The 19,572-nt window shown below is 48.3% G+C and overlaps 1 protein-coding gene across 2 annotated transcripts in view; it reads left to right on the top strand.

The window, feature by feature from the left end:
• Positions 1-18,947, top strand: part of Runx2 (RUNX family transcription factor 2) — a 236,006-nt gene extending 217,059 nt beyond the window's left edge. For both annotated transcript variants that reach the window (XM_027387429.2, XM_027387426.2), the window contains one exon: positions 17,726-18,947. In XM_027387429.2, the coding sequence (XP_027243230.1) occupies positions 17,726-18,321 (596 nt within the window). In that variant the 3' untranslated portion in view covers positions 18,322-18,947. The remainder of the gene's footprint in view (positions 1-17,725) is intronic.
• Positions 18,948-19,572: the final 625 nt, after the last annotated feature.

The following is a 19,572-nucleotide window of genomic DNA, read 5'->3' as shown; positions in this document are numbered from 1 at the left end:
GAATGAGCCTTCGTGTGTGTGTGTGTGTGTGTGTGTGTGTGTGTGTGTGTGTGTGTGTGTGTGTGTGTTTATATGTCTCTGTGTGTATGGTGTGTGTATTTGTGTGTGTGTGTGTTGAGAATGGAAGTATTAAGAAGACTGTGGCAGGAGAATCAAGAGTTTAAGGGCTGACTGAGATTCAGTGAGTTCAAGGACAGCCTGTGTAACTTAGCAAAACCTTGTCTGGAAATGGAGTGGAAACACAGATGAGGCTGGATTGTAATGGTTAGTGCTCATTTAGCATCTCTGAGGCACTAGATTAAACTAATCTCTAGTTTACCCAGGGAATAAAAGGCTACATATGACCTGGTTTGGTACTGTTCCTCCAAATCATCCTCATCCACAGAACCAACCTAAGCATTTCTTGAAAGGGGAGATGAGGAAATCCACACAGGACCCTGTTCACTTTATCCAGCTTACATGAGGAAGTGACTTCAACGTGTCAGGTACACACTGGCATCTATGCATCAGGATCTGCTGACTTCTAGATACTTCTAATTGCATATGTGGATCTCCAGCTGTGCTCTTCTCAGAGGCTGGAACCTGTGCCTCGGGTGGGGGCAGGAGTCTCTTATGCCATAGAGGTGTGGGGAGGAAGCAAGGAGGCCAGGCTGGAAGGAGGTTGGCTGAGTGTCATTGGTCACCTGGGCCTGAAATGTTCAAGATGGGACAGAAAGAAAAAAAAATAAAACTCACAAAAGAGTAAAGGATATACACTCCTTTTTCTAAAAGTTCTTTTGATAGCTCATATAGAGAGAAAGGACAGATGAACAGACGGATGACAGACAGACAGACAGATATAAAGTGATAGAAAGAAAAACAGCAGCTGATAGCCCAGTGAGGTTTTGGTTATTTGCTATCTTACATATTTTGAAGAGTTGAAATATGTTGCAATGCTTGTTTTAAAATTAAAAAAATAATAAAGCCATGTATGATGCAGAAATTAAAAATACACAAAGACAAGCCCTACATTTCAAAGCTAGCATGTCCACCTCTCCCTCTCACAGAGGTAGCCATGACTGTGTCTGAGAAGGCATAGGAAGAAGATGAGGGAGGGGGTTGTCATCGGTGCATGGCTGGGGTCAGGAGCTCTCTGGAAAGCCAGCTGCTGGTGACCCCAGTGCTGGTAAAACTGTGCTGGTGAAACTGAGATTATAGTGATCTTTGCACTCAAAGGAAGACTTGGTCCTGGCTACTTCACCCCATAGTTCATGTTTCAACAGATAATTGTGTCCACTGAAGTTAGGGTTAGCTTGCTTCAGCAAGAAGACCTGAGGTGTCTCAGAAACACTCAAGGGAGGTAGAATGGGGAGGAGCCTTTTTTATGGGCTGTCTCACAAAGTAGTGAGGGGCACATGTCCTTCCCCTGCACTGCATGCTGAAGTAGTCTAGGATCTGGTCCCACAGCAATCTCTGAGACAGAGGAAAGAGGCAGGGACTGAGAAGTCACTGTCAGGCCACTGGCTAAAGAGAAGGGAGGCTGACAGTTGGTCACTTTGTAGCATGAGGTGGTTTGAGGAGAAATACTGTTTTGTTCTGTTTTTCCCTTAGCCTGACCCCAGGTCTTACTGAGGCTTTTCAAAGTCTCTGTCTCACGATTGTCAGGGCTCACTTTCAGCCTCATATTCTGTGGTGCTCAGGGCTGGCTGTCACTTCTGGAGAGGGTGTCTGGCTGGTGGAGCCTGGCTCAGAAGAAGTTTGGGTTTGTGGGAGACACTTCACATGAAAGTCACATGTCAGTCTCTGAATCCATAGACCAAGGGGCTCCTGGAAACAGGTGCTTACCAAGCAAGTGAAGATTCCCTCCAATCCCCTGAAGAGTCCCCAAGGCTCCTCCTTTTGTGTTATTGGGCAACTCTGGCTGGCAGAGCCCAGCCCTGCCTCAGGAATCCTGCCTGCCCTCCTCTGAGTCACTTCCTTCTCTCTGGAACCTGTTTTTTTCCTGCTCTTTGAAGGGGGGGATTAGACTAAATTCTCTACATAAAGTTGGGGTGGCTTTGCGTAGACTACTATTCAAGTTTTTCATTTCTAAGACAAATATGTGAGACTAACAACTTAAGGGGAGAAAGGTCTCCTTGGGCTCATAGCTTCATAGGCTTTGGTCCACTGCTGTTTGGATCCATTACTTTTAAACCTGTGGCAAGGGGGTTACAGCATGGTAGAATAAAGATGGCTATCTATGGCTACCCTCATGGTGGGCAGGAAAGTGGAGGCAGGGATCAGGGATTAAGGGACTATTTCCAGTGCTTTACTTCCTACAACTAGGCCCCACCCCTGGGTTTCTACCACATTCTAACAATGTCATCAGAACCCTCAAGAGTCAATCTTTTCTCACTGGTGCCACTAGCTGGGGAACCAAGCTTTCAACATACAAATCTTTTGGTGGATGCTGCACACACACTCTAAGAGAAGTCAATGGCTTTACAAGAATGTATTCTCCCTACAAAGGCAGCCATGATATGCAGAAATGCAAGCGTATCCTAATTCGGGGCGAACTCTTACTTGGTGGCCCGAGACAGATGTGTTTATGTGCCTTCCACCTCAGTGGCCTCGAGAAGTTAGTACTGGGGATGGGGCCTCCTTTCCCCATCTTTCCTTGTGTAGCTACCTGAATGACATCTCTTCAGGTAGACATCAAACCTTGGCTTTCTCCCTGTCTCAGACATGCTTCATTTCCTGTCTGTTCCTGTGATCTCCCAGATGGAACATGGCTCAGCCTTGTCCCTCAGGAGGTAGGTAAGAATCCAGAGGCAGCAAAGAAAACCCTCGGGCTTTGTTCTTCTGACCTGGGACAACCTGCCTATCTGTGGCTGCCACAGAGGTAGACATAGCCTTTGACCTAGAGCTGGCCTACACTTAATTGTCTTCAAAGTGTCAAGGCTGTTATGGTAGTCTATTCATGAGCTCTGACATGGCTACCCACGGACAGGTCATCCTGCCTACAACTTGGTCAGTATGCATGGGAGGCAACAGAAACTGTCAACAGAAAAACACACATGGAGATGAAGGATTTTTTCACTCACAGATGGTGGCAGGCAGCAGAGGACATTTCCCTGTGATGTTAGAAGAAGATGAATATAGTTATTTGGGGCCAGGCTCCAGCAAACATGTAGAGAGCACTGACAAACTGCACATGGTCCCTCAGGTTGATTTTATTGGGCTATTTCAGCACAGCCAAATATTTGTAGTGTGAAGGATTCATGGAATGTGCTGGTGGTCCGGGAGTGGATGACGTAAACCCTGCACATCTTTGAGATGACTTTGTGATCTGGTGACAGGCCTGTTTGATCCCTCCACCTCGAAATAAATTTGGATTTACCTAAGAAATAAATCAAATGTAGATGGTTCTGAATCCATTTTCCCTCCTGGAAACCCTATGTGGAGGGTGCAGGAATTTTCTTTTTTCTTTTTTCTTTTTATTTATTTTTTTGCCTCTTGGACTGATTTGTGTTCAATTATCACAGCGCAGATATTTCTAGAAGCCGGAACGAGCTCCCTTGCCAAATCCCCCCTCCCTCCAAATAACAGGGTAACCTATGAAATGGTTTCTCTGCTGTTTGTGTCGTATGCACAGCACCAGCCTGATAAGTTTGCTTTAATTAAGCTTCAAAGGGGAGCTGGGCCTGCATCTTATCTCCAGCTCTCTCCTTAATTCCTTCTCCATGGTCCTTGCTGTAGGTTGGAAGTGCCTCCCGTGGCCGCCTGGGAGGGCAGGAGCCTGCCTACCCAGGGCCTCTCTCTGAACTTCCTCCAAGACAATCCTTTTCCCCCTGCTCTCTGATTTCTCCAGGGAGTTAATTGCCAGTGACCTTTTAAAACAAAAATCCCCTTGGGTGTTCCTCACTGCCACAAAGTCAGAAGGGAGAACCAAGCAAGCTAGCAGGAAGCTGGGGTGGGGGTGGGGCTCACCTGCTGCCAGTGACACCCCCCCCGCAGAACAGGGGGCCCTGTTTCCCATCCTTTCTGGAAACCACCCTGCTCCAAATGAGGCATACTCAACACAGCCCCCATGTTTTTGTATACCCTTCCTCCTAAACCTCACATGGAGGTTACAGCATTCGTCCTAGGTAATCACCGGATGGAATTTTTTCCCCTTCCAGCACCAGCTTCTGTGGAACTCTTAAGGAACGTTTATAACCCTGAGGTCTTTATGTGGCCTTCGATTAATAAACACGAACCCACCTTTCTAGACTGACTGGGAAACCATTTTTCCCTCCTGTGTGCTGCTTCTGTGCGCAGGGTCCATGAATGGGGGCTTTCAGAACCTTTCGTGGCCAGCTATCAAAGTGTTGTTCATATCCAAATGGACCGCCTGGAGGTGCGGCCAGGGCCACCACCGCCCAAGTGGCCTCCCACAGCGCTGCTCTGATGGCCACACTGGCCACAGGAGCAGACGGTGACAACCCAGTTTCTTCTCTGGGATGGATGCCGACCCACCGGGAGGAGGATGTAGACCACCATCAACCATTCTCCACTGGTCCCTACAACAACAAAATTGGTGTTTACTCCTCTTTGTGGTATTCTCCCATTCAGACCCTTACTGGGGGGAGAAAAAGGTAATTTTAATGGTTTTCTGGCCTAATGTTTTTCCTCTCCGCTCCCCTCTTCTCCTCTTCTCTCATTTCCTCTTCTCTTCCTCTCCGTGTCACTGTGAGGCTGCTTCCAGAATTTTCCTCCATATGCTGCAGCCCTTACCTCTGAAAGCTTTTCTAGGACTATAGGAAAAGAAGCAGGCCGGTTCAGCCTTGGGAATGTGAATGCCAGTTAGGTCCCTTGGGAAGACAGAGGGATGTGTCCCAAGACTTACCTAGGACCCCAAGGTCTGAGACTGGGCCCAGGAGATTGCTGTGAATCTAGCTAGGGAGACCAAAGGCCAGCAGCATGGGAGCCACCAATACCAAGCCTCATCACTTGGCCACAGTGGGCCCTGGGGGGAATCCTCTCTCTAAGGAAAGATCTCTTTACTTTTGTGACTTCCACAAAAGTGGGGCACAGAGCATCTGAGTCGATCTAATGAGGAGGGACCTTCCATGATGCTGTTTCACCGTGCGCTGGCTGATCTTCATAGACATCTTCACAGAGGGGAGATGGAAGGCTTTGAAAAATGAAGGAGAGAGGCTCCTTAGCTATCTCACAGGTTTCCACCCCCATCGGGATCTCGAGACGGAGACGGAGCTGTTATGGACATGACACAGATGAATACACTTCATTTTCACCATGTTACACGGCTTTAGTGCTACTCAGACAGAGTTTCTTTCTTTTCTATCCCAGATACTTACTTTTAGTGGGACTTGGGGAAGAAAACTGCATCCTGATGACTGTTTGGGGACTATGGATGACTGCTTGACTCTGACACAATCCCCATCGCTCTAGGGAATCATGGGGAATGAGGTGACAGGACTTGATTCTGTCAACAATGGTGCTATAGAATGGTGGCAGACGGAAGAGATCTTTGCAAAGGTTGCACACTGATGGTGCCTGTGGCCCCTGGTCTCCCACAACATTGGCTTCATGAACCCAGCATGACTAGGGCTCTCAGGAAGCTAGAAGACACCCTTTCTTTTTTTTTTTCAATCTACCTTTTAGGAAACAAAGTTGGCCGGTGAGAGTGTGTCCAGACCAGAAGGCTCTTTGGAAGCTTCCAGACAAGGCTGTAGTCTCAGGGTTCAGTCACAAGCCAAGCTTCTGGAGACTTAGTTTGCAAATAAGTGGCCTGAAAGAAGTTAGATCAGGTCGAAGGAAGTTGGAGGCAGGAGGGATGGGGCTATAATTAAACTAGTCCCAGGCTGGTGCCAGATGTCAAGTTTTCAAGGCTGTACAGAGCTTTGCTGTGTGTGATTTGGGTATGTTGGTGGGGAATGTGTGAGAGGTGGCTTTTGACCTGAGGTGGTGGACCCAGGAACTTTGGTGCCTCTTTGCTATCGCCATAGCCAACCCACACCCCAGAGTAAAGAACCGATCAAGTCCTCCCCTTTCCAAAGGGAAGTCAGAAGCTTGAGAGGAAGCAGCCAGGCCTGCAAGACACCCTTCATTAAGTGCCTGACTCTGTCCTAAGCACATAATTCAGGAAGACAGGCTGGTCTCACAGCTTTGGCCCAAAATATTCTTCAAAAAAATTCAGTTTCAGGCTCAGTATATAAAGTGTTGGCTGTGCAGTCATGCAGACCCAAGTTTGAACCCCTGGAATCTATCGTTAATAACAACAAAGAAAGCCAGTTGTAATCTCAGCCTTTCCATGTGGAGATGGGAGGCAGAGACAAGAGAGTCCCTGGAAGTTCTGGGGCCTGCCACGCTAGTGTAAAGCATGGAGGAAATGGCCCTAACCCTAACCCTCAGACAAGAAGGAAGGTGAGAAAAGCAACCCCAGAGGTTTTTCTTTTCCTTCCACACATGCACTGTGGCATCACACACACACACACACACACACACACACACACACACACACACACACACACACATACACACACACTTTTTCAAGTAGGGTTTTCATGAAAAATGAGAAAACCATTAAGCCTAGGTGCTGCCTCACACATTCATGGCATCTCCTGTCTTGCTGGGGTTCCCAGAATTCCTGCAGTAAGGAATTTCTCTAGCTTTGTTTGGCTCAGAAGGAACATGCCAACGTTGGGTGATTGCAGAACCCACATCTCTGTGGGGCTGTGTGTTTCAGCCCTACCCGCTCGCTGTCTGTGTCTGTGAGCAAATACCTGAACAAGAGGGACTCAGTAAAGAAGGGTCTTATTTGACTCAGGGTTCATCACCATGGAAGGGTGTGGCCTTAGGATTAGGAGTGGGAACCCAGGAGGCTGGTCACACTGTGTTCCCTATCTACAAGCAGAAAGAAATGGATGCTGGTGGTCCAGCTCACAGTCTCATTTTCCCTGTTTTTGTTCATTCTGAGACCCTAGCCCATGGGATGGTATGTTAGACATTCACAGTGGGGTTTCCCTTCTCCACTGAACTTCTCTGGGCATGCCCTCACAGGCATAGCTAGAAATGTGTCTTCTAGGCCATTTGGAATCTCATCAAACTGACAGAGAAGATTTACTCTCGCATGTCCCCCAGGAAACTCAAGGGTGCTTACCAGCTACCAGAGGGGGATGGGCTGTGGGGGAGAAATGGGGTGAGAGAGTGACTGCTGTTGGGGAAGAAGAAGGGAAGGGATATTCTAACAGGAAGGCCCTGGTGGTGCAAGAGGAAGCTGCCTGGCTTAGTCACTTCCCTTAGCTCTCCAATGCCACTTAGCTCATCCCTTGTGCTTCTCAGGCAGGGAGAGCTGGGCAGTGGGCCTGACAGCACTCTCCAGGAGGGCTATTCTATTTGGGTGGCAACAGCTGTTTGATGTTTGATAAGGGCAGAAGGAACATGTGGCTCTTGTTCCCTGGTACTTGTCCTCCTTCTGTTCATTATCTTCATGGCCGAGTAGGGGACAGCCTGGAGCTGCCATGTGTGAGCAGCAGCGTGTGTCCCTGATCTGAGATGTGTTCCTGTGAGCCTGGGGGATGATGTGGCATTTGTGGGTGGGCAGCACCTGTTCAGGGTCACAGCTGCAGCCAGGACAGTGGGCATTCTTAGCTGCTGCCTCATGGCAGCTGCTTGGGTGCTTTCCCATGTTCCCAATGTGACTTGTGTGACATGGATGCCAGGAAGCCTTGCATCAGGAGGAGCCTTCTACAGCATCCTGGGCTCCTGGAACTAAGGCTCTGGTGTGTCCCTGGACTTCATTGTCCCTGCCTCAGTATCAGGAGATGGTTTGGTTCTCTGTTTTCGGCCAGCGGTCCAAGAGGCAGAAGCAAAGTTTACAACCGAGTGAGAGCTCAAAGTCCAATTTGTTTTAATGTGAAAATGAAGGCCAAGTCAAAAGCAAGAGGTGTGGGTAGGAACAAAGGCAACAGAGAAAGCATGAGGCTGAAAGAATGCAAGGAAAGGGAAGAGCCTGTGCCTAGCACCCGACAATCCACAGCAAGAGGGAAAGGCTTGCACGGCATTCAGAAGAAAACAGTAATGTGTTAGAATGGGAGCCCGAAGATTTGAGTTCGATCCCTGGCAGCCACATGGTAGAAAAAGAACTGAATCTAGTCTTCTGGCTGCTACATGTGTGCTGGGGCACATAGCTCTCCCCAACCCTAGATAAATTTATTTTTAAAACATAAAGGATTTTTTTTAAGGAACAAAAAGAGAAAGCAGTAGAAATTTTTTAAGTAAAGAAAAACAAACCAAGAAATCCCTTAAAGGCTTTCTGAAGATCTCATAGCTCACAGTGGTTGTTCTAAATAACCTAAGACACCAGGGAAGAGCCATTGGAACCACAGGACAAACAGAGCCCTGAGGAAGGTGCTTACTCCCATGTGATATCCTTGTGGACCTTAGAGAAATTCACAAAATTCCAATAATTAAATCCTAGCTCATCCCCATAGGAAGGAATTGTGTGTGTGTGTGTGTGTGTGTGTGTGTGTGTGTGTGTGTGTGTGTGTGTGTGTTGGTGCAAGTGAATCTAACAGAGGGTTTGAGAGAACATATTTCTAGAGCTCACAGTGAGTGTGACCTGTTTAATCCATTCATTACAGCAGCCTGCTGTCCCTCTGGATGGGGTCACAGCTCACAGGAGCCCTTCCCCACCAACCTGCACCTCTACAAGCAAAAGCCAATGACAGGAATGCTTGGCTTGAAAAAAAAAAATTCTATTAGTTGTAAGTAAACAAATGAAAACATAACGTTTAAAATTTCAAAGAAGGATTTTATAATCTTAGTTTATTAAGATTTCAATTCCTCCTTTCTTCCTTTTATTCTCATTTTGCCACTAGAAGTTGAGCACTGAAAGTAATCTAGATATCTCTGTTTGGAGGTTGGACAACCCGTCAGTTGGTAGAGCACTGGCCTAGCACACAGAAAGCCCTGGGGTTTAATCCTCAGTACTGCATAAACCAAACCTGTGACGCCCAGAATCAGAAGGTGGGGGCAGAAAGATAAGAAATTCAAGGTTACCCTAAAATGCATAACAGGTTTGCAGCTAGTCTGAGCTACCAGGAAGCCCAGAACATCCTTTTCTTTTTCTGGGATGAATGAGAGGAAAATTGAAGATGTCTTTCTTTTAAGTTGGAGAGACCCTGGGCAGGAACCGAGAGCAGAAGGAGGAGGAGAGAGAGCTCCAGGAAGCATTCATTGGTCTGATGGGGACCTTGGAATGGTAGAATACACCAGAGCTCCTTGGTACCCTCTGGAATCAGATCTTCCAGCATGCCCAACATGCCAGGTTTAAGTTTATTGTGGAGAGATCTGTCTGACCCCCATCCTGGCTCTAGGGGACTGCAGAGGGACTGACACAGTCTACAGTTGTCACTGTTCAGAGTTGGCATTGACATCCCAGAAAGTGGAAGAGGAGAAACATGGTGACCCTTAGCAGGCTTTCACCTCAGATGGGACTTCCCTTTCCCAGTCATGCTTTCCACTAGCACAAAGGGTTCCCTTAAGGGTCTTAGGTGGACCCTGGTGTGGCTTTAAAAAGCCCATGGAATCTCATTTCCTCCAGCACCTGAAGGGAGATCCCTTGGTGTCTTTATTACCCCTTCATTTCTACGTCTGAAAGAGAGGAATGAATATATTTGTCATTCAAGGTATGAGGACTGAGAAACACCGTGCTGCACCTGTCAAAGGCTTTCATCTTCTTTCATCCCAAGTGCTGGGCCAGGAGTGCTTTGACAATGTGAAGTGACATCATGCCTGGAAAATGCTTGCAATGGTGCTCTCAGGCCCCTGGGTGAGGCCAGCATCAGAGATTGCTGTGAGTCTCATTTTAACACCCCTTAACTCTAATTCCAGGACATTTTCAAATGTGTATACATGTGTGTACATGTGTGTATATGTGTGTATTAGTTTGTGTGTGTGTGTGTGTGTTTGCATATGTGTTAGTACACATGCATTTGTATTTTTTGTGGCATCCAATGGACAACCTCTAGTATCATCTTCCTTTGAGATAGGATCTCTCATTGGTCTGGAGCCCATCAATTAGGCATGGCCAGCGACTAGCCAGCCTTGGGATCTTTCTGTCTTTGTTTTCCCAGCACAGGGATTCCAAGTCACCAAGCCTAGCTTTTCACATGACTAACTGAGGGTTGAACTCAGGACATCGTGTTTGTGAGGCAAGCATTCGACCCACTGAGCCATCTCTTCAGCTGCAATTCCTGGATCTTTTAGAGGATGCTATTAACCCAGTCACATTGCTTCTCTAAACTCCTGGGGGTGGGGGTAATTGTCAGCATCATGGACATAGATTGGTCATAGCTGGTCTCAGCTGACAAGGGCTGACCAGCCATGGAAGTCGTCTAGCTCATACATATTTGATTGAGCTGATGATTCTGCCTGCCTCCCTAGACCTGAAGGGGATGTGTAAGTCTTCAGTCATGTATGACAGTGTGGAACTGAGGAAAGCCCCTTCTTTCTCCTACGTTCTCTTCTTATCACCCCCTAGTTTCCATTGTGTAGATGCCCATGATCAACAAAACCATACACAGGAGCTTAAGTTTGAAAGGAGGTACATGAACACAGAGCCCCCTGTAGGTATGTGGGATACACACCCCAGTGGACTCTGGGACAGTCTAGAGGCAGAAGTCAAGGAGGGTGGTGGCTTCCTCGCTTTTCACTCTTGGTTACTCAGCAGGCTTTTCCCAGTGCTCCCAGGATGCCGGAGGGTGGCAGGGAGCCACTCTGACTCTTTCCACTTGTCAAAAGAGCTTCATGTTGACTCACAGCCAGATCTGGAGGAAAATTCACAGAAGTCAGGAAATCCCCGGCAGATGCTCTCATTTCACCTTCTGCTAACCCCACGGAGAAAGCATAGGTAGGGTCAGACAGTAGGCCATTTCTGAAAGGGAAAAAAAAAAATCAAAGCACGGCTGTTGCTGCTGCATGCCTGTGGTGGAGCACTGAGTCCTAACAGGCCTGGCTGAAGTCACAGAATCGACCTCAGCCCGGTGACCTGGAGACAGCCAGGCCTGGTCTGTTTCTTCATCCTGCATTTGTACTTTTTTTTTTTTTGCAGAAGCCCCCCACCCCCTTCCTTGGCTTTGACTCTCCGTAGGGACCAGCATCTTCCCTTTTGGGCAACACTAGATGTCCTAGGTTCCTCCTTCCAATGGGGAAGGCCAAATTTAGAGTCAGGGCTGCTCATTTGAGCTGTGTATATAATTGAGCCTGGCACAGAAGGCTATCATTAGGAAAAAGGCATGGAAGTAGAAGAAAGGGAGAGGCCAGACCCAAGTTAGAGACGAGGTCCTGGGGGAGAGACAAGGAGGCCAGGCCTGGAGGTGTGGCTTCAGAAGGAGCTTTGGGAGGAGAAGCGCTGGCTAAGAAAAGTGACTTCCTAGGACATTTAGGGAAGCGAGGGTGGACACTGCCATCTCTCAGGACTGTGGCAGGGCTTGGGAGCAGGCTCTGCTCTGGGGCTGTTTGAAGCATGGGAAAAAGATGCATTCAATTGGCATCTATGTACTGTGTCCCATTTTGTCTCTCAAGACAATGGAGGCCCTGGAGGACGTAGTTCTTACCTCTGCTCTACACATGACTTCCTGAGAATCCTTGTATAAAATTACTGTTCTGAGATTTGGGGAACAGAGTCCAACACCTCCCCACATCCCAAGATGGAGAGTCCCACTGTTCATCCAAAGTGTCAGGGAGAGGTTGACAAGGGCCATTGACTGTGCTTGCCTTGGCAGAGCTGGTGAGTGGCCACATGTATGCACACCTGTCACCCTTGGCATCTTTGGAGGTCCTTGGAGTTTGCTGTGTGCGGGAGGGGCTTGGGGATGCACTAGGCCTGTGTGGCCAGGCACAGAGCTCTGCAGTCCACCCAACTGTGCTGGCCACCTCCCTCTTCTGTTCACTCATGCCAGGGCTGGCACAGTGGGCTTCCGGTTGTTCCCCAGCGGCTGGCCAGACTGTCTGTCCTACCAACATTCCTAGTGGTGTCCTGGCTCCATGTGACCCCGGGTTCTAATATTCTTGGGCTCCTTCAGACTACACAGCTGGCTGCTCTCTGGCCTGCCTGGCCTTGTTAAAGGCAAAATGCCGTCTTTTACAGCCTGCTCTTTCCGTCAAGTTCAGCAGGCAGCCTGCTTTTTTTACAAGGGAGATGGCCCCTTGGATGATCTCTTGCCTTGGTGGGCAGGGAGCCTGGGCTTCCGCAGAGTCCTTGGGCCCTAGCCTTGGAATTGTTTGTCTGCTTTTAGGATAGTTTAGAAAGTGAGGTTCAGAGGTGAGGGGTTCTGTGCAAAGGAGAATTAACTGGATTGTTTTGGGAGCTTTTCAACCCTGGAAATGGCTGAGGAATATAACCCATTTTGAACATTCTCTTCCTGAGCCAAGATCCATTATGATGTAGAAATATCTTTTACATGCTGTGTCTTTCTTTCTCCATAGGAAAGAAGAGTTCATGAAAAAGAACATACTGATTGTACAAAAGTTTTGTGCTCCCCCACCAAAAGCTATCCTGTATAGCCTTGTGGAGTTTCTGTCCATATGACACATAGAGATACCATCCACACACTGAATGTACCAACTACATTAAGAGGTGGCAGAGTAGCCCTGTCTAAGTGGGTAGAAATGCTTGGCTTAGGGCTTAAAAAACAATGCCATAAAACCCATGCCGGCTTTTATTGCATGGTGATGTATAAAAGACCATGGCGGCTAACCTGAGCTAAGGTAGAGGCCGACATTTACAGTATTGTTATGAAGGGCAGTGGTAGGAGTTTCCCGTCAGTCTACTCATGGAAAAATCATCGCTTCAGATACCGGTAGCCCAGATCCTCTTTTGGTCTTCTGTCAGAGTGTCTTTGGTGCTCACTGGAAAGCCAAGTATTCCTTTGCAGTTCATCTTTCTGCCTCCAGCTACCAGCTGGCATCCAGAGGAATCTTGAAGAAGCAAATTATACCTATCATATGCCTACTTAAACTCCATGGTGGCTTCCAATGCCTGATTAAAGTTGTCATCCCTTAGTTTAACAGGCAACTCTGTTGACCTTCTGTCCCTGTTACCGTGTGTGTGTGTGTGTGTGTGTGTGTGTGTGTGTGTGTGTGTGTGTGTGTGTGTGTGTGTGTGTGTATGTGTGTGTGTATGTGTGTGTGTGTATGTATGTATGTGTGTGTGTGTGTGTGTGTGTGTGTGTGTGTGTGTGTTGTATATGTTCTTACATATCTGTGTGCCTGTATGTAAGTGCATGTGGGGATCAGAGGTCAATGTCATGTGTCTTTCTTGGTTACTCTTCACCTTACTTTTTTGGGACAGGGGCTGGCCCAGACTAGCTGGAAAACAAGCTCCAGGGACCTGACCATTTCCCTTCCTACTGGTGTTGGGAATGTTGCCGTGTACAGATATTTATGTGGGTCCTGGAGATCTGGATGCAGGTCCTACTGCTTGCTCACCAAGAACTTCACCTACTGAGCTTTCCCCCTTGCCTTCCTTTTTATGGGGACCCTCTGCCCTCTGTACTCTGCACTCTGAGAGCCAGCCATTTCCAACTGAGCATTTTAGGGTCCAGTGTTGGCCAAACAGTTCCCTCCTAGGGTGCTTCACCCACACTGAATAGCTAGTAGCCTCAGCATCAGGTCACTTGTTTGATCAATTATGGACAGTTACAGAAACGTACACATAGATATGTTCTCCAGCGCCAGAACCAGATGTCACAATTTCCCCCTCTTTTGTCACAAATTTCCATTTTGTGTCCATGAGTGAAGTGTATTCCACATCACTGCCCCATTGCTAGCACTCTTAAGTTTGTGGACCCCGAGTACATTTCTATCACTGTGCATCCATCCCCACGGTACCTCTCCAGAGCTTTCGTATTCTCTCAGGAGAAGCTCTGCCTGCTAAACACTATCTGTCCACTCCCCAGCGCTGGTCAACTGCCATGGCCCTTTCTGTCTTTGTGCCTTTGTCTCCTCCAGGAACTCTGTCTAAGGGATCCAGATAGCACTTTGTGTATTCACTTCTGTGACTGTCTTATTTAGTATCACATTCTCAAGGTACAGCCATGTTGCAGAAGGTATCTGGGTTTTCTTCCTTTTCGGGACAAAATAGCATCTTTTGTATGTGAATACCACATGTCATTTAGCCTTCTTGGCCACAGTGGACATGCTTGTTGCCCCTTTGCTCATTGTGAGTAATGTAGCTAATACCTTAAGTGCACAGACTCCTTTTACTCAGTAGCTCTCCTTCCCTGAAGGAGCCTTCGAACAGGAGTCCTCTTCAGCTACACCTGGGCTGTGTGGTTGCCTTACTCTCTTCCTAGCACCTTCTTTTCATTATCCCAGTGGCTGATCAGGTCCTGTGTTCTTAACCCAAGAGAATGAACATAGACATCCATGCTGCTGATGCTTCCCGTGTGACTCCGTGGCAACACCGCCAGGAATGGAGGCCACAGAGTTCCCATGTGCTCAGCCTTTGAACCCTTCAGTCGTGGAGCTGAGTGTATGTAGTTTGGACAGTATTCCTGGGAGGAAATGTGGATGTATCGCCCTGGTCGCCTCTGTGAAGGACTAGCTCTGTGGGCTGTAGCAGAGGCTTTGCCTCAGTAGCCTCAGATAGCCCTCCGAATCTGAAGCTGCAGACTATACTGCTTTGATGAGACAGCTTGTTAAACAATAAATTGTAAGGCACAAACACGCACGTGCACGCATGCACACAGGCATATGTACACACAGACCCATTGCACACCACTATCTCATATCTTATAAGCTTCCATCCTTCTGTCCATGGTGTAGCCTTTCTAGGTGTCAGCAACCTGCTGAGGGTGGAAGGTACCTCACATAGCTGTGTCTCAGGCTCCTCCATGGCATGAGATTTATGATTGAATCCATGCAGAGTTGGGTCACAAAGATTAATGGAATGGACGCGTGATTTTGAACTTAGTCAGAACTCAGCAAACACAGGCTCTTTCTGTGAGTGTGGCCTAAGTCACCTTAGAACTCTAGCCTGTCTCATGCCTGCTCCAGAGCCCTGCTGTCTGTCCTTTCCTAATGAGGTGTCCAGGCCATGCTCTCCTGCTGAGCCATGCTCCTGGGAGCTGTCTGTGGAGAACTCAGGATGGAACTGAGTCAGAGGCTGTATAGACCTGACTCATCAGGTCTTCAAACCAGAAGATTGCCCGGTGGGGCTCATGACGTTCCTGGAAAATAAAAGAAGTGAATATTATTGGGCTGAGTTCATCAGACGTTTGTCCGGCCCTCCCTTTAGAGTGTCTGCTGTTCTGAAGGGAGTGGGCAGCCATCCAGCCAAGTCAGAGCCATCAAAGGCCGAGGCCCACATACAGCCCTGAGAGTCTCTGTGTCTTCAGACACCTCATACCCTTCCCACAGACCTGCTCTCCTGCAGGCCCCAGGCTAGAGAGTTTCCCGTCCTCCAGGCCCCTGGGAAAATGTTTCCAAGGGCTGCCTCTGCTGAGGTGTGTCAGAACTGAGCCTTGCTGGAGGCCTGGGTGTGGCTGGGAAAAGGCCACCCAGACTCCAGAGAACAAGAAAGGGAAAGTTCCCAGCCTGGAGCCTTGAACCAGGCCATTCTTCTCCTCCTCTCACCCCCACCCCCACCCCCACATCCCAGCCCAATCTAACTTGTCCTGTCCACAACCCTCTTCATCTACCTCTTCCTTTTTGGGTCCCCAACAACAGAGCAGGGGTGAGACTTTATTTACAGGCTTGTGGGTGACTATACAGCAGCCACACCAGAAAGTCTCATCTAGCCAGAATGATAGGCACACCGATGGAGCCTATCCTTGTCATGTAACTTCCAATCAGTGTAGATCCACAGGCTACCACAGTGTAGTTCCATGGCCTAACATTTGTTGAGTTCACAGGGTGTCTTGGATTGCTTCCTGTTGCTGTGATAAACCCTATGACCAGAGGCAATGTGGAGTGGAAGGGGGTTATTGCATCTTTCAGCTCACAGTCCATCCTGAAAGTCAGGAGGTAGGAACTGATGCAGAGACCGTGGAGGAGTGCTGGTCACTGGCTTGCTTTTCATGGCTGGCTTTTCATGGCTTGGCACAAAAAGCCAAGGACCCTCATCTAAGCCATATCTTGCAAGCAGCCAAAGCCACTCTGATGACGGTGGTTGTTTTGCATTCTACAGTTCAGGATCTCAGGTGCCACCCCTGACCAACTTAATCCTAATTTGCTCTTCAACAGAACAGGGGAATGCCATGGACATTCAAGTCTGTAACCACTTCTCTAGAACATTCTGTATGGTGTATTTCTCTTTGGTTTCAAAGAAGTCTCTTGTCTGTTCCAAGTGTTGGAAACACAAAGCTAGTATCTTTCCCAAGAAAGTCAGTGTAAACAGTCTGCAAAGCTTCTCTTTCATCATTTTCAACTCAACAGCAGTTGTGTTCTGGACACACATGTGGTTCTTGCTTTGACATAACTATAGCTCCCAGAAGCCTGAGGGAAATTGGGGGGCAGGGAGAGGGAGGTTGAGGAGAGGCTTTTCAAATTCAAAGCTGAAAGTGCCCAGGACGCTTTTCTGAAGAGATCTTCTCAGGCGTGATGGTGACTTTGCTCAAAGATTGTCAAATGAGGAATGAGTTTACCGCTGGTTCTGGTCAAACATGGTTCCCAACCACACAAACTGGATAGTCGAGCATCTGGGACTCATGAACAATGTAAACACCTTGTTAATTGCTGAAGTCAGGACAAATGTGGGCAGATGTGGATACTGCCTTAGCTATATGTCTATAAAGCCCTGAGGGCCAGCCAGCTGTCAGACAGAGCAGTCTGCTGCAGAGAATGGGGAGCTGACTTCCCAGTATGTGACAATCCACACTTGCTCGGACACTCTCACTAGACACCCTTTTTGGGTAACCACAGAGGGACTCCAGCACATTCTACCTTTGGATCACCAAAGGGTGGGGTCAAAGAAACAGAAGGCATAGAAACCAAGAGCAAATACTTGCAGGAATTGGAGGAGGGGCCTTGGACAGTTGACTTGAGTGACACTCAGGACCCACTGTAGAGTGATCATGGAGTGTGCACTCATAGGTAGCTAATGTGCATACTGAGGTAGCTGAGGTAGGTTATCTGCCTGGATGTAGGCCCTTTCCTAAAGAGTTGTAGTCTACTTCCTACTGGAAGGTTCAAAGGTTCAGGAGAGTGTGTGCATGCCTGTGACACACATGACTGCTATGAGCTGCAGACTGGACAACTTATAAGTCCTGAAGGGTCATTGGACATTATATTGATGGAGAAATGAAGCCTTGTCCTCAAGGAGGAAGGACAGGACTTCCTAAGAATCCCACAGTATCATCTGTCCCAGCAAGAATCAGAATGAACTCTCCTAATGTTGTCTTCAGCCCCCAGTGTTGCTGGAAAGTGTGTGTGTGTGAGTGTGTGAGTGTGTGAGTGTGTGTGTGTGTGTGTGTGTGTGTGTGTGTGTGTGTGTACATGTGTGTTCATGCACACGTGTGCATGCATATGTATTTATCTGTTTAACACAGTTGTGCTTCTGAGATCTTGGGCTAGGCTCCCACACTGCCTACTTCCTTCTTGGGATACCGCCTGCCACAGTCGTCCTTACTGGATGTCCCTCTGAGTGGTATGAACTGCAGTTCCACTTTTTTGCTCATTTTCTTAGCACCTAATGTGTGACTGACCACAGAGATAACTCAAATGCCCCAGTGACCTTTTCCCTCTTCTTGTTTGACAGATTCAGAGCCCAGTACCTTGGACTCACAGTCTTCCACCACCTTGTTCCTGTCCTCAGAGGAGCCTGGCCCTTCTACAGCTGCACTGCCATCTCCATCCTCCTCCTGTGAGCCCCAGGCCTTCTCCCCAAGCTCCACCATGTTGCCCTCTCTCCTGCCACCTCTGTCCACTGCCTCTACAGCTCCAGGCCCCTGCATCCCTCGTCGTGGTGGGCTCTACACCATTGTCACCTCCTCCCCAGAGGCTGCACCCCACCTTGTTGACTGGCTGCCCAACTGCCCCTCTGCCACCTCTCCTGGTGTCCGAGGCAAGGATCACGAGCGACCACAGCCTGTGTTGGCCCCAGCTCCAGCTTTGGAAAGGGGCCACATTCAGCACCCAGGCTCTGCCAGGGATGATCATGCCGAGGGTCCTAGAACCTCCCCACCTCCCTGTGCCCCTGAAGTCACTATTGCTACCCTGGAGGCCAATGTTGGGGACATCCTGGTGGAGCTTCGGACAATGAATGGCCACCTGGACATTATAGCAAAGGCTCTCACTAAATTGGCCTCTTCCCTGGTACCCCAGCCCCAACCTGAAGCACCAGATACCAATTAAGGGAGTCTTGCATCTCCTAAAACAAAGGGATGCTGAGGGTACCACTCATCCCTGCTTCTCTGACCCTACCTGTGATGGAGATAAGCAAACCCGGTGGAAGAGCCAGTTACAGAACTAGGTTTGCTTACAGATTGGTCTTTCACTCAAAAGATGGAGCATCTCAAGCTGGTTCCAGGCATGTTGTAGCCTCTGTGCTTTCCTCCACCTTCAAATGCCCTTCTCTTATTTTAAATTCTGGTGAAAGCACTTCCAGAAGACTGTGTCAGGGCTTGGATCAAGGCGATTAGAGAAACAACGTTCCCTCCCAGTCCTCTGAGCCAAGAGAAGAGAGAAGAGGAGATCCTGTCGTCGTCATCAGAAACACCCTCCAGGACACCTCCAGCCTTCCTTTCTTGAGATGCTCATGGTGTGTCCACCCCTAGTGGATCTCACACACCTCTTTTCAAAAAGTATCTTTAGAAAAACAAATCAAGTTTCCTCATTTATACCTATGTTTCAAAAAGTTTGGGACATAGAGAAGGGATAAAACAAGGACATGGCAGAAAAGCTATGGGGGGTATTTAAGTCTTTCTTATTAATAAGAAAGCATCTTGTGTTACAAATAAAGTGTGCCTCTGTAGTCTGAGCGCTGGCTTCTGAGTTCCCCTCCTGTTCTCTGCTTTCTTCTTTCAGGTCATCATGGCTTCTCACCCTCCCTTACTCCTGGAGTCTTCAACTGTTTTCAGTACTTAGGATGAAGAAGCAGCTGAGGCTACTCACGAGTCTTAAAACTCTCAGTTCTCCCTAAATCTAATAAATTCATCTTTCCCCTCTGAACCGGAGTGGAAACCTAGTGACAGACAGTAGCCAGTGAGGAGGAAGCCAGCATCCCTGGCCTCTCTCTTCCCTAGATGTCTGCCACTTTCCCTACTGGGGACAACTCAAACTGTCTCCAGATGTTGCCAGTGTTCTCTGGCAGAAGGTCATAAATTTAGAAAAACCGACGTCCTCCTGAGGTCTCTCTTTCCCTAGTGGGGGCAGGATTCTTTTCCACCTTCCTTTTTGAAGTGGAACACACAGATACTGCCGGGGCATTCGCCAGAAGCTGACATCCTCAATAGGTCACTCAGTGGAAGCCAGTCGTTTCCCCAGAAAAAAACAAAACAACAACAACAAAAAAAAACCAAGGGTCTGAAGCCATATCACACTGTCGCCGAAATTTTCAGGGCACACAACTGGTGCACAAATAACAGCAGGGTCTGTTCAGTTGCC

The sequence above is a fragment of the Cricetulus griseus genome (genome assembly GCF_003668045.3).
Source record: "Cricetulus griseus strain 17A/GY chromosome 1 unlocalized genomic scaffold, alternate assembly CriGri-PICRH-1.0 chr1_1, whole genome shotgun sequence".
In the NCBI taxonomy this organism is placed as follows: domain Eukaryota; kingdom Metazoa; phylum Chordata; class Mammalia; order Rodentia; family Cricetidae; genus Cricetulus; species Cricetulus griseus.
The sequence above is the reverse complement of the archived record's forward strand: the minus strand, read 5'-3'. Positions and strand labels throughout refer to the sequence as shown.